This window comes from Vigna unguiculata, chromosome 8 (assembly GCF_004118075.2).
Source record: "Vigna unguiculata cultivar IT97K-499-35 chromosome 8, ASM411807v1, whole genome shotgun sequence".
Lineage (NCBI taxonomy): Eukaryota > Viridiplantae > Streptophyta > Magnoliopsida > Fabales > Fabaceae > Vigna > Vigna unguiculata.
Window position 1 is genome coordinate 28,585,966 of NC_040286.1, and position 15,001 is coordinate 28,600,966.

At 30.5% G+C, this 15,001-nt stretch overlaps 1 protein-coding gene across 1 annotated transcript; it reads right to left on the reverse strand.

The window, feature by feature from the left end:
• Window positions 1–10,189: 10,189 nt before the first annotated feature.
• On the reverse strand, window positions 10,190–14,500 carry LOC114195064 (josephin-like protein). The gene is made up of 3 exons (XM_028085460.1): window positions 14,335–14,500; window positions 13,742–14,199; window positions 10,190–10,888 (listed from the first exon to the last, which is right to left on the reverse strand). The coding sequence occupies exons 1-3, from the start codon at window positions 14,419–14,421 to the stop codon at window positions 10,342–10,344; spliced, it is 1,092 nt and encodes a 363-aa protein (XP_027941261.1). The 5' UTR covers window positions 14,422–14,500; the 3' UTR covers window positions 10,190–10,341.
• Between the last annotated feature and the right edge of the window lie 501 nt (window positions 14,501–15,001).

The window sequence follows — 15,001 nt, forward strand, 5'->3', positions numbered from 1 at the left end:
AAAGTAAATTATTTTTAAATAATTAAGGGTAAAATCAATATTATAAAATGTGGACACAAAAGATGGAATCCTCTTTATATATTGTTATAGATAAAGGGAAAATGACATTGTCACATTATCTTATAATTTTTTTTACATTATCTCGTTAAAGGGTTCGGGTAGTTGATTCAAATAATCAGAATGTGTTTTTTTGTTATGCTATTAGTCTGAATAAAATTTAATTTAAATTTTTAAAAAATTGAAATATAATTAATGATACAAAATTTATAAAATTAGTTCTTGAAAGTCAGTAATAGTTTAAGTATAAGAAAGTCAGTAATAGTTTAAGTATAAGAAAGTCAGTAATAGTTTAAGTATAAGATGGTACTAAAAATTCGACATATTTTTAAAACAATTTCGTACATCCCTCCCATATAATTGATTAGTTAAGTTGCTGAAATTTCTTGGTAATTACAATGTATATAAAATTATGTTGACTTTCGAAAATATCAATTAAATTAAATGAAATTTTTTTAAAAAGGTATAGAGGAACATCAAATTCATTTTTATGGATACATGAAAATTAGCATAATCATTGGTAGGTCTTAATTTTGAAATACACATGCTTAAATATTTTGAATGTGTTCTCAAGGGAACAAAGTCACTAACCAATCAACTAACATTTTATAATAAATATTTTGCATTTATGTGTATTATCTAAGTGGTTAGGTCAAATATTTTGACATTATAATTGTTGATAATTTCATGGACAGTAAAATTGAAGACAAGATTATCCTGTTAAATAGATCATTCTCACATTACATCAAAATCGTTTTCGTTGGACTTTTAGCAAAGTGACCAAAAATTCCATAAACTTTCCAAATATTTGGTAAAAATTGGTATTAACTCCTAACCCAAACTATCACGCTTAAGCAAATATTAGTGTTAGTGAAATAGCCAACTACTCTAAATTGAGTCAATGGAAAAAGTGTCCACCATTTAGCAACTATAGTCCCTTGTACGACAATTCAATTAATTTAATAAGAAGATTTCGATGCTAATATTTCTTCTTTTTTTTTTTACTTTGTGTGATATGTGAGGTAGAGTGAAAGAGAAAAGAGTTGTTCAGATGGTTTATCCGAATCAAGAAAATATTTCAGTCTTCTTAAATGAGAAAAATAAGATAGTAATCATTTAATGAAAAGATTGAGAATCAACCTAACTTAGCTATTATTTCTTACATTAAGGGCATACAATGGTGTGGTGTATATACAGAAGTTACATAACTTCTTGTAACTTATACAATATTGTTTTGTTTGACAAATATAATTATTATAGAACATAAGATGGTAATTCATTTGTTTTATTTTATGTTCATTAAATATTAAATTATCTTTTAAATAATAGTATAAGTCAAAATTGTTATAAAATAAAGCATAATAGGGAGAAGAGAAAAGAAGAGACAATAGAAGAAAAAAATAAACAATAGAGAATGAGAATAGGGAATAATTTTTGTGTGTGTTATTATTAATAGGAAGAATCTTATTTATAGATATAACATGTAATCCATTAAGGAAACAAAACAACTTAGTTAATATAAATATTTACTATTTACATAAAGAGTAATGAATCATATGAGTATCAATCATATCAATCAATCAATCATACGAGTAAATGTATCAAATCAAGGGACAATCATTAATTCATAACACTCCCCTTGAGTGGTGTCCATTGATAAGAGAATGTGCATAGTTAAAGCCTTAATAGGAAAAAATCTTATTAGGAAAAACCCTTTGGAATAAAAAAAAACCTAGTGAAGGAAAAAGAGTACACAACATTCTGTATTCTTTAATACAATATTGTTCATCACATATTCTATTTTTTTCCCTTATGTAAACTTACATCATTAAGGTGACTAAGTCCAATCTTGTGAACCAATTGTTCAAAAGTTCTTCACTGCCACATGGTGGTGCCTCATTATGTGTATGCGGATAGTCAAGTCTTGGGGGTCTTAAATGATTTTGGTAATCCACGTGTGAATTGTGAAGCCCCGACTACAATACTAAATAATTATTATTTGATAAAAAGATATGGAATCAATTTTTTTTCCATACGATTATCCTTGAGAGAACATTAATAATAACATAACTTCATATTCATATATATAGTATACATCTCTATAATTGTTCATGAAATGTTACAAAAATATGTATTTGTAAAATATTAAGAGTTCTACATCAGAATAAAAGATTATCTATATTTTTAATATCTCCTAAATATATTAATAGAAATTATCCATGAGTCAATCTTCAGAAGATCCACCAATAATATCCCGAACAACTCTCACTGAGCAGGTTCCTCTTCTGCTCATGCAACAGGTACATATGAAAGAAAAATATGAAAGGAGTGAGGTCTTTATAAGCCTTAAATATCAATCTTAATAAACTCAACAAACAATGAAGACACCGGGGGCCTAGATTTGGACCTATAAACACAAAACTTGATCTTGTTTTATCAGACATATGGATCCATATTTCACTTTTGATGATCCAATCTGAACATCAAAAGTTCCTTTGGGAAGTGATTAGGTAGTTGAGTATTTCTCATAAAACATTGGTACAATCATAATTATTTCTTTCTCGAGAATATTAGCCATTCATCGGCTCACAAAAGAGATATATACTCACTACCTAACCTTCGCAATGCCGAGCAGGTATCGGATAGTCCCAAGTTTGGCCTATGAATATCCTAGTCCAGTGCGCTATTCTGAACTATCCAGATATTCACATACTTGGTAAAATTTCCTTAGACCCCACCATGGTCCCTGCCTTTCATCCCGCAGTGTACCAAACTGTGACTTCCCAAATACAAATACTTTGACACTGGTTTAATCTCAACTTATTGAAACCAGACTTAACTCTTACTTAACTGACATACTCTTGAATATTTTCAAAGGTCATAAAATGTGATGACTATCAAATCATGTCATTGCATAAACTATACACAAAGAACATAAAATAAAATAAAATGTACATGTAATTTTCTTATATTCAAGCTCACTGAATAAAACAATATTTACTTTCACTTCACATTTTTTTAATTATAAAATAATGATAAAATAAGAATCAAAGCAAGAACTTTAAATAAATAATTAGATAAGGATTAGAACGTTATAAGTAAATATAATAAGAAAATATAAATTAAACAGGACCCGTGCGTAACTGGAGATAAAAATAAAATAAAATAAATAAATAGGACCAGTGCGTAACTGGAGATAAATAAAATAAAATAAATAAATAGGACCAGTGCGTAACTGGAGATAAATAAAATAAAATAAATAAATAGGACCAGTGCGTAACTGGAGATAAATAAAATAAAATATATAAATAGGACCAGTGCGTAACTGGAGATAAATAAAATAAAATAAATAAATAGGACTAGTGCGTAACTAGAGATAAATAAAATAAAATATATAAATAGGACCAGTGCGTAACTGGAGATAAATAAAATAAAATAAATAAATAGGACCAGTGCGTAACTGGAGATAAATAAAATAAAATATATAAATAGGACCAGTGCATAACTGGAGATAAATAAAATAAAATAAATAAATAGGACCAGTGCGTAACTGGAGATAAATAAAATAAAATATATAAATAGGACCAGTGCGTAACTGGAGATAAATAAAATAAAATAAATAAATAGGACTAGTGCGTAACTGGAGATAAATAAAATAAAATATATAAATAGGACCAGTGCGTAACTGGAGATAAATAAAATAAAATAAATAAATAGGACCAGTGCGTAACTGGAGATAAATAAAATAAAATAAATAAATAGGACCAGTGCGTAACTGGAGATAAATAAAATAAAATAAATAAATAGGACCCGTGCGTAACTGGAGATAAATAAAATAAAATAAATAAATAAACAGGATCAATATATAATTGGAGATTAAATAAAATAAATATAAGAGGATAATAAATGAAAATAAGTTAAATGAAAGTAAATAGAATAATATATGAGTCAAAATAAATAAAAGATTAATATAAAACCCATGAACTTATCAAGATTAATATATAAGAGTTTAACCTCACTCCCCCTTACCTTATTGATTGAAGAGCACACTAATAATATTTGAAGAGAACTAGGATCTCTTTGAATCTTTGCTCTAAACTTTCTTTCCCTATTTTTCTCTTTCTCTTTCTCTTTCTCTCTCTTCTTTCTTTCTCTCTCTCCTTTCTTTCTCTCTCACTTTTTCTTTCTCCCTTTCTCACTTTCCTTTACATAACTTCTTCTTTTCATTTCATTTCATCTCCATACATATGTATATATATAAGCCACACATGCTTATCCTTTTCCAAATCATTATTACCATCATTACCTACATTAATGAACAGATAATCTTTATCTCTTCATCTTATCTTCTTTTCTTTTTTTTTCTTTTTATCCTTTCTTACTATCTTCTTATCCTTTCTTCTTCTTTTTTTTTCTTTTTTTTCCTTATCTTTTCTTCTTATCTTCTTTTACTTTTTTTTATATATATTTTTATCTCTTTTAGAAAATTCATATATATATATATATATATATATATATATATATATATATATTTTACACACACCTATTTAATTAAATATTTTTACCTAGTATTTATGTATATATTATTAGTTTTGTTGTTTTTTTTTTCAATAAGTAAAAACTACATCATAATAAAATATATTTTTATTGTTTAACTACATTTAGATAAAATATGAAACATTAGTAAAAATATAAGATTTTCTAATTGCTTTATTTAAAATAAATAATACAGTTTATTAAAAAAAAAAGGGATGTTACATGAATGTCTGCTATTCAGGTTTGACTCTGAGATTGTATGTTGACTGTTGTGATATAAGGTTTCTTTACACTAGCTTACCCTGTTTGCTTGTTTGATTGTCTTGTATGTGGCTCTTCTCTTATTGTGATGATCATCAATTCTATTGATGTGAGCAGATAGGAGAACAACTGGCAGTGGTAATGATGATAGGAATGATACAACTTGATGGACTGGACGGGTATTGGACCCATTATGGGGCCCATCGCTGAAGAATTTATTTGCTATGTTTTTCTTATTTGTACAAGACCTCGTACTATTAGTTCACTAGTGTATTTTGTTTTAGGCCGTGTGGGGCCTCTTTTATGTTTTATGGATAGGTTGGGGTACGGAGTACTTCATATTCCAAATCTTCGTACCCTCTGTATATTATGTATGTGGCGTTTTATTAAATGGACTTTATCTATTTATTTGGACGTTACAATTACAAAACATTTTTGGTTTAGATGAAAATAAGTTTAGAATTAAATGTAAAGAATAAACAAAATTGACACAATGGAAATTAATAACTTGATTGCAAAAAAAGATAAGATAAAAACTTCATTGAGATTGGGTTTCATGATTCCTTTCAAAGTAAATACATCAAACAATATATTCCTATTTCTGTCTCTCACACTCGCATTGTTTGTAACATTCCTCGATTGTATCACAGACAAACCTAAACTAATTACTTAGATGGTACCCACCCTTAAAAAACTTTCAAATGCATCTCAACTTTTGAAAAGTGTCTCAATTAGGTCTCTTTTAGAAAAAAAATAATTAATGTTGTCTCAATTATGTTAAAAAGTCATTTTTAATAAAAAAAAATATTAGTATAAAATTTATACAAAAACAATTGGGTGATTATATTGCTCTATTAGTATAACATTTTTTACCACTAAATTTTAATATAAATATAAATATTTAATTTTATAAAAATAATTATAGTTAATTGGTATTAATTTTATAAAAATGGATTAAAAAAATATTGGAAAAATTGAATCAAAGACACAAAAGTAGGGACTAAATTGAATCAATGAGACATTTATAGGGACTACATTGAAGTCAAGACACTAGCATTGCCATGTGTCACACTAGGGACTTGACACATAGCAATAAAAATTTTTTGCAAAAAGAAAATTATAAAAATTAGAGATCGACACGTGACACGCGATTAACGGTGTTAATTATTTTTTTCTAAAATGGACATAATTGAGGCACTTTTTTAAGGGCGGATACCAAATTGACACATCCTTGCCAAAGTGGGTACCATCCGAGTAATTAAACTCAATGTTTACTATTACGTTTGCATTAAGAATGACTACTAACCACATCTATGTCTAGCATGTGGTCAATAGTTATTTTATCCTACTCAGGATTCCCCAACTATCTTTCAGATCAACTGGTATTCCCACATATGCACCATATCTAGAACATGCTATTAAAGATCATAATATGGATTTCCAAACTATCCTTTTGATAAGTATGGACTCCTGAATGTGTAAAATTCATAGACTATGTAGTTAAAACAAGAATAAAACATAAGATATTTTGGAAGAAAATTATATTGAATGAAGAATTCACAGAGAAGTAAGAATAAATCACACCCAACCCTCGTGAATGAAGGAGTTAGCTACGCCTAGACATACTGAACACAAGACTGATGTTGAAATTGAATGCCTCCAGCCTTCAGAATGTCATTCTACCTTCAAGTGTAAAGATGTCAAGTTTCTCTCTCTCTCTCTCTCTCTCTCTTTTCTTTTCTTCCTCTTTCTCCTCTCTTTTTTCTTTTCATCTTTTTCCTTCTCTCTTTTCTTTCGTCATTTCTTCCTTTTCCTTATTTTCTTTCTCCTCTCTCTCTTTCTTTTCATGTTCTTCATTCTTTCTCTTTTCTTTGTCATCTCTCTTTTTCTTTTCATTTTATTCCTCCTCTCTCTTTTCTTTCTCTTTTTCTTACTTTTCTCTCGTTTCTTTCTCATCTCTCTTTCTTTTTGTATTATTTATTTTTCACTCTCTTTTCAAAACCTTTAGCCTTTGTCATGTCCTTTCTTCCTTCTCTTTGAAGTATAGAATGTAGTCCTTGAGATCTTCATTAGTCACAGGACTTGTATTCCAATTCAAACATTGATAAGTGTCATGCCCATAGCCTTCACATTTGGAACATGTTAGAGTACTTTTTTTGGCCTTTGCCAATAATTTGTTCCCATGTTTATACTTTCTTCTAAGCTCATATATTTTTCCATTTAGATGTACTATGTGTGATACGATCTCAATGACATGCTCCACCAAGGCCAAACAAACACTAGGTGTATCTTTTCGTGTCACTTTCTTGGTACATTCAAATCCTTTAACCAAATGATCACTGTGACGAGTATGATAGGTTAAACTATATGTAAAACTAATCCCAGAAGAATGAATATGTTGAAACATGTTGCATTGCTCAATATTGCTAGATCCTGCAAGAAAGGTTAGTAAAACAAAATAATAAGAAAATGTATTTAAATTCTCACCACTTTTCTCAGTGTTTCAATCAAAAATCCACTTGTATATCACAGGTAGGCCTTGGATTTGGAAATTGCTTGATCCCTTTTTCCACTCAAATTTTCTTTAGCGCTTGGCAAAGAAATTCAATAGATTAAGCAAAGAGTGACAAATCAATGTGAAAAATGTTGCGAGATCTAAATCTTGACTCAAGAGGTTAAAGGTAAAAACAAAACTCTAGACAAAACTTCAAGGAATTTTAAAAGACAAAAAAACAATAAAGCTAGAAAGAAATAGGACTACCAAAAAGAGTTAAATGAGATCGTGCAGAGACTCTAAGAAAAAGACTGATTGCAATTCAATAGATCAATAAATCACAAAAACAAATTGTAGCAAAAAAAGTTGTGTTCAACATTTCAGTTTTTTTTCTCTTGGATCCTTATTTTTTCTTTTTGTTTACTTTCAATATATATTTGTTTCCTTTTGACTTAGATCCACTATTCTTTCTTTTCTTTTCAATTTTGCAGTTCAACACACAAACAAAGAAAACCATACAGATTGTCTTTCAAACACCAAAGCTCATGTAAAATCAAAGTAATAAGTTAATTGGGACTACCACTAACAGAAAAACACAAAAATAAATAATTTCCAAGAAATAAAAGTAGAAATGTACAATTTAAACTAAGAACACCAAGAGCACAAAAAAAAAATTAAAAACTCAATGGAATTGGATAAAACCTTAGAGGTTTTACTCCTTATAAAATTCTAAGGATAATGAACCCAACATAATTTCAAAACAAAGCGCATAACACAAACATTCAAAATATTATTTTTTTGTTTTCTTTAAATGACAGAAAAATTAAGAAAAAAGAGGAAATTAAAATCAAAACTTTGGTCTTTATATTATATGATAAAATGATATCCAGGAAGGAGTATGGTCGCTTATGAATTTGAATCCTCAATAGACCCAAATAAAAATAAATCAGAGAAGAACGTGGAATAAGACAGAGATTGAGATGCCACAATCTAGCATATTGATAAGTCAATGAAAATTCACCACAAAGATTGTCATCTTTGATAAGAAAAAAAGTTGCAGACACCATAATTTAACATATTGATAAGTCAATGAAGAGTCATCACAAAGAATTCAATCTTTGATAAGAACCAGAGTTTTAATCCAAGAACCAAGATAATTCTCTCTCAGTGAAAAACCAATTTCACATAATGACCTTTCAAGGTGTCTATATATGTATTTGGTGCCTCTATACATAAACACAAATGTTTAAGCCACCTAAGAAACCCTAAAAGAACGTTCAAAGACATTGGGCTCAAAAAATAACTCGAAAATTCAACAATAGAAACGAATTTTTCGCCCAACGAAATACCTTTCTTGTCTAGCGAAAACATTTCTCGCTAACCGACTACTCGGCATTCTTGTACAACGAGATAGGTAGTTCGCCCAACGAACTTACAAAACTAAAATAAATTATAAACGCATTAATTGCTTAAAATTTATTCTATAATTGTTTTCCAAGGCATGATCTTTTGCTTAAAATTTATTCTATAATTGTTTTCCAAGGCATGATCTTTATGTCTTCAAGTCCTTTGAATTGCAAAGTTTCATCCTCAAGTTCTTCTTGTATTGAGCAGAAGATAGTCCTCTATCATATCCTCATTCAAATTCATACCACTTGAAGATTCATTCTCCTTTGTATTGGATGGGAGATAGTCCTCTATCATATACTCCTTCTTGAAGAGAATTTGTCCTCAAATTCATACTACTTGAAGATTCATGAGATAGTCCCCTATCATATATTGTATTTGCATACTGTTCTCCCTTACTTATAGAATTAAAGAACATGTTGCATTTGTACCTGGTTTCTCCAATTGCATGTATATTCTGAGCAATATCAGTTGCGTGTGAGCTTGAATTCCTCATTATCATGTTAAGTCTAAAATCAATATTTGGGTGTGAAGCTAGAATTTATCCTCATCAGAATAAATTAAAGCCTCCAATTCATATCAAGTCTCAAAAGTGATGTGTAATCATTTCCAATTTCGAGTTTTAGAATGAAAAATCTTATCACATTAGATAGGAATATGGTTCGAAGAACATTGAGATATAGTTATGTTTGTAAGTGCTGATATGCTAGTGCATAAGGTTTTATTTAAGTTACTAAGTGAGGACATTGTTTGAGTCACTCCGATAAGTGTGTTTTGTCTGGTACTAAGTGAGGACGTTGGAGAGGGTGTTTATGGGCTTATGGCTCATTCTGTTAGCTGATTATGTTAGAAGTTAAGTTACATAACTCAAATTCATTTATGACAAAAGTTAGAAAAGTTAAGTAAAATCAAGTTCAAATCTATGAATAACTAATCAAGATCCAGTTCTTTAAAAAACAGAAACTACTTGAGACAAAGGACCTTATTCTTTGAGCTTTCACTAACAGTTGATCACCTTAGTGGTTAGCAATATCAATGTATCATTGTTGAAAAATGGTGAAAACAAGATCATTGACGTTTGCTACTTGCTAAGAAGAACCCTCAAAGACCTAAACAATGCTATCACTAAATATAGAACTCACTTTCATCCGAGCGTGTAATGAAGAGACAAAGGAAGTTTTTCATGTCTTATATATTTCGTACTCCAGCGAGAATGAGTAACCATGCTTGCAAAAGATCCATACAAGGATGAACAAACCAACGTAATAGAGATATAGTGTAAGGATTTTACATCTTCGTCTCATATTCTTTTAATTTCATTACTGGTTTCAGCATGTGCTTGGTTAAACATAAAATCCCACCAATCATTTTTCATAATATTTCTTAGAAAAACGTAGATTATTGCATTTGTTTCATTGAAACTTAAAACACCTTGTAAGAAATTTATCAGAAGAATGAATATACACTGATTCTGTTAGTACGGAAGCATAAAAGGCTGGCTTAATTCCCATCATCATGAGGTGAGAGAAGAAAGGAAGATATACACTTAAACATGGTATCAAGCACACGATTGTAACTGTCTCAAATCAAGGAGCTTGTATAGAATCTTGGCGGGGTGCTGTGGTTGAGGAGTTTGATCTTGAAAAAGAAGAGTGGATGAACTCAATGCAGTCTTCAACAGCAGCAGTTCTATGAGAATCAACAGAGGAGCCTGCTGATTTTGATCTTGTTAGGGAAGAAGAGCCTCGGTGTAAAGATCTCCTTGAAGACATCAAGCGTAGAGCATTAGTTACTCTTTCTGCAAGATCCTTCACAAGTTCAACGGGAGAGGTCTCAGACTGCCAAGGAATCCTGAACATGCAACTCTTCACTTGTCCATTTCTGGTTGATTTCCTGCTAGAATTCTGTCTCAAGGACAAGCCTGTTTTTTCATTGATGTAGCCACTGTGACTCATTCTGTTGCTTATTCCTGTTTGAATGATGATAGCATTAGGAGAGAGAGCAATGATGATGTTATATAAAGTTGAGAGGGATTGTAGGGGAGACTTTGGAAGCAGAATCTTTAGAGAGGTGGGAATTGTGGAATGAGGAGTTTCATATGTGAGTGAGGAACAACCATTTATAGGACTCTCTCTATTCCATCATCAAAAAATGTGTAAAAGGAAAAAACCACAACAATACCCAAGTCCTTTTTACTAGATGAGATTGTTTACACTTTTTCTCCTATCAGTTCCATTATTATCATGAAAGAAATGTGTAAAAGTACAAGCAAGCAACCACAATATCAACCTAGTCTTTTTATATGACATTGGCTACATGCATAATATTTTTCTATGGAACTTTTATTTCTTCCACTATCCTCTGACAATAAACTTGTTTCAATTAATTTTAGTTTTAAACATTCATTAGAATAAAAGATAGAAATTTTCTCCTCTATTCTCTTATCTCTAACCTAATAAACTTTCATATTTATTTATATATACGTGTGTAAAGTGAAATATAGACGGTGAGAAAGGGTCATATTAAAGGTGTAGAAAGTTGCTGATACACTAACCCTCTTTATTACTTTCTATTGCAGATGCAGTGCAGCCCTGTGACTTTGCAGAGCACACGTTTAAGCTTTTCCAAGTAGTGGAGAAAGAAGCGGTATCTAAGTTGAGTATAATCAAAGATAGCATGAATATTTTATTTTAAAGTAATTGAGTCATCATTCCAGTTCCAAACTCATCCCACCCTCAGAGCAAGAAACTGTTTTAAATATAAGGAAGGTGGGGGCTACATTCTTTCACTCATTTCTCTGAAGATGCTCTCAGAACGACCAGTAGGATTGCTGCTTTGTTTTTCTATTTCTTTTCTCAAAGCTCATTGCAACAAGACACAACCAACCGAGTTGCTGCTAAATATTTTATCTCTAAAGAATAGTGTGAACTAGTTGACATGATTTGATCGGTCTTCATTTTGCATTGGAAAAAGAAAAATGATATCTTCTGATATTAAAGTCCTCACAGCTTTAACATCATGCTTTTGGGAATAAAGGGTAAGAATGTGTGTGCTATTCTTGTTTTATTATCAACAGAATATAGAGATGTAATAAAAATGTGGCTAAGTAGCAAACATCTAAAGATATGATTCTAAATTTATGGCAAATGTGAAACTAAGAAAGTTCAAATGGAAATACGGTGTGAAACTTGGGAAGTAAGAAATAAAATATGATTTTCTGGATCTTTTGACTGAAAGAAAGCAAAAGATCCTCATCCAGAATGCCAAGGAGTTTGACGATTTAAAGTCACCAACAAATTTCTATTCATTAAAGTGAAAAACTGTCGACACTTGGTGTGAAACTTTCGATCACATTGGTGCTCCTCAGAACAACATGGTGCTATTTTATTGTTATGCAGCGAAGGAAATATTTCGGGTGAGTTACCCTTCTGCCCTTTATCAGCAAATTATTAGCAAATATGGTCACAAGTGGACCATATGCCAAAAGAAATGGCCAAAGGTTTGATATTCTCCACTGAGATGTTGAAATGATTTAATAACTCAATCTGTCAATCATGAAATTGAGTGGCAGCATGTTTTGATAATTAAAATACTAGTTTGAATATACTTCTTTTAAGCACTTGGAAGAAAATATGAGGAATTAAGCAGACAATAAACTAACATTCTCAAATCAGTTTCAAAAGCTTTCATCTTTTTCTTTTTTTTGTAAGGTGAAGTGTATAAGTTTATTTTATATTATGAAAGAAGTTTGATTCAATTTCTTCTACTATATATTATTATTGAAAAATTCATCCAAATTGATTACAAATATACTAGCAGTTGTTTACAAAAGGAGAAGATCACTATGGCTTTCTACCAGGATTTCGAAAATAAAAGTGAAAGCCTCACTTCAGATCAAACCTCCAGAATTTTGACCTTTTTAACGTTGCTTTTTGATGATCTTGTGAAAGAACTGATCCGTGGAGGAGTGAGACAAACAAGCCAACTTGTACCTCATCTATTAGCATTGAACAATAGGAAGCCATATATGGAGTTAGATGCTTTTTATGGCAGATTAGGGGAATGAATTTGTACACTCCACAAAGGGATATGCATGAAGAATAAATATCTCTGTAAAATGAATTTCTTTTATAATGCCCAAAGGAATATTAAAAGATGACCATTGACCAGTGTTGTTTGATAACTTGCTTTCACTAAGAAACAAAATCATTCATTAAAAAACCGAATCAAAATCATGGACGATCAATACCAAGAGAATATGTGATTATTTATAAGACATTGTAGATAATAGCTGCATAATATTTTACAGGTCGCAACTGTAGAAAAGATTGAAGTTACCTGTGGTTATTAAAAAAGAACTCTGGGGACATTTATTCTTCTATGCCTGTACGTAGAAATATCATATAGGATGGTTTACGCACCAATCTATGCAGCCTCCATGACTTTAACTGACCATATAAAAAAAGTAGTTCCCACAATTGTTAATGAAGAGTCTATACTTGGTGATCATCACCTTAAGGAAATTATGAGTAAAAGATAAGCATTCCATTCATAGACCACTATGAATTAAAGTTCAATGAATGTTTCCAAGTTAGATTCCTTTATAGTATCTTTGATGATACTGAAGTACATTGCACAAAACAGCTTTTCTGCTATTAACAATTTCATTTGTAAATTTTGTATATACAACATTTCAAGAAAGTAAAACACATGTCCTGCTTAACAGTTCAAAAGAAGCACTGATCCAAGACACACATGGAAACTTCAGCTTAACAAGTGTATTACAGAAAAGATACTATATCCTATTAAGAACATCCTCTAGAAGCAGTTTCAACCATTATTCACAAAACAAACTCATTAAAAATCTTTCGAGGATGAGCGAAGCTACATTCTACATTGAAATGCAATCACTCTGGTACTGTACACATAGATGCCCAAATTTCACTTCAAATGGTAGAGTGAACAAGCATAAGTTCAAATTTTCAAGACTGTTTCTCATTCAAGACAATCAAAACCTCCCCTCGTTGTGCCAATGTAAAATCTAAGAACTCCCTTACTTCATGTGCATCAAGAAAAGGTTGAGGGGCGTCAAGGTCACTGTCCAAGTTAAACCAAACCCCATTAATCTTCCTCAATGCAATCCAGTGCCTACTTCTCCAAATCCCACCAAACCTAGACGCTGACACATTGACTACAATCCCCATCAAAACAGGTGCATCAAGATCAATGCAAGATGCCCCCTTTCTACGATCGTGCCACTCCACACTCTTTCCTTTCTCTTCCAAAGCCGCAATTAGAACATTTACGTCATAGTTTCCCGTGATAACATTGTGATGGGGCTTGAATATAAAAGAGAATGGGGTCCACGTTTCTGTGTTGGAGTCTTGAAGTGCGAGTCTTTCAGAAATTTCATTCAATTTTGCTCTAGTAAAAGCATCTTTTTGCTGATCAAGGTGAATTGAATAGACCCGAAAGCAGAAAGAAACGTGAATCAGTGGAATTATGCAAAAAGAAACGAAATTGGAAATTAAAACAGTGCTGAAATTGAAGAATCAGTGAGTGGGAAAGAGCAGAAGCACCTGAAAAAGGGAGTTGAGAGAATGAACGAGACAGAACTGCAATCTTTGCCTTTCGTGATAGACTTCGGAATTGTTGGTTGCCATCATACGGTGTTCTGCGCCGGAAATTTCGATGTTCAAAGTGTTGGTGTCTGCTTCTTTTACTCTTTTGTGGAATAAATTAAGCATGTGTTTGATTTAATATATATCAAGATCGGTTATTTATTTTTGTTAAATTTTAAGAAAATATAATTTTTATAAATATTTATAAATATATATTATGTAACTTTTTTGTTAAATTATTTTAATTTTCTAAGACGTTTTTTTATCTACTACAGTTATAATTTATTGCTAGAGTCTACGAGACTTTATTGTGAATACATTTAAATTTTTAGTATTTTAAAACATTAATTCATTTGAAAAAAAAATGCATTCATAAAATTTATTTAAAATAAATATAAACAATACCGATTATATATATTTTTTAAAGTAATATTATCTCTTAATTGATACCTTTAACTGTTATTTTATAAAATATACTTTAAACTAATTAAATTAATAACAAATAGTACTTATATAAGTAAAATATAATTTAGCACGACTACAATATATTATTTGTTAGAGAATCTTTAATTTAATAAGGGAGGCCTTAAAAATATCATATTTAAATGTAAGATGTAATGAGAAA

Excerpts from the sequence above, each read along its gene's own strand:
- LOC114195064 (XM_028085460.1), bottom strand. The coding sequence starts at position 14,421 with ATGATGGCAACCAACAATTCCGAAGTCTATCACGAAAGGCAAAGATTG. Across the intron at positions 14,200-14,334 it reads CTCTCAACTCCCTTTTTCAG|CAAAAAGATGCTTTTACTAG; the intron begins GTGCTTCTGCTC and ends CACCTTGATCAG. Across the intron at positions 10,889-13,741 it reads GTCTTGAATGAGAAACAGTC|AGAGAGTCCTATAAATGGTT; the intron begins TTGAAAATTTGA and ends ATGATGGAATAG.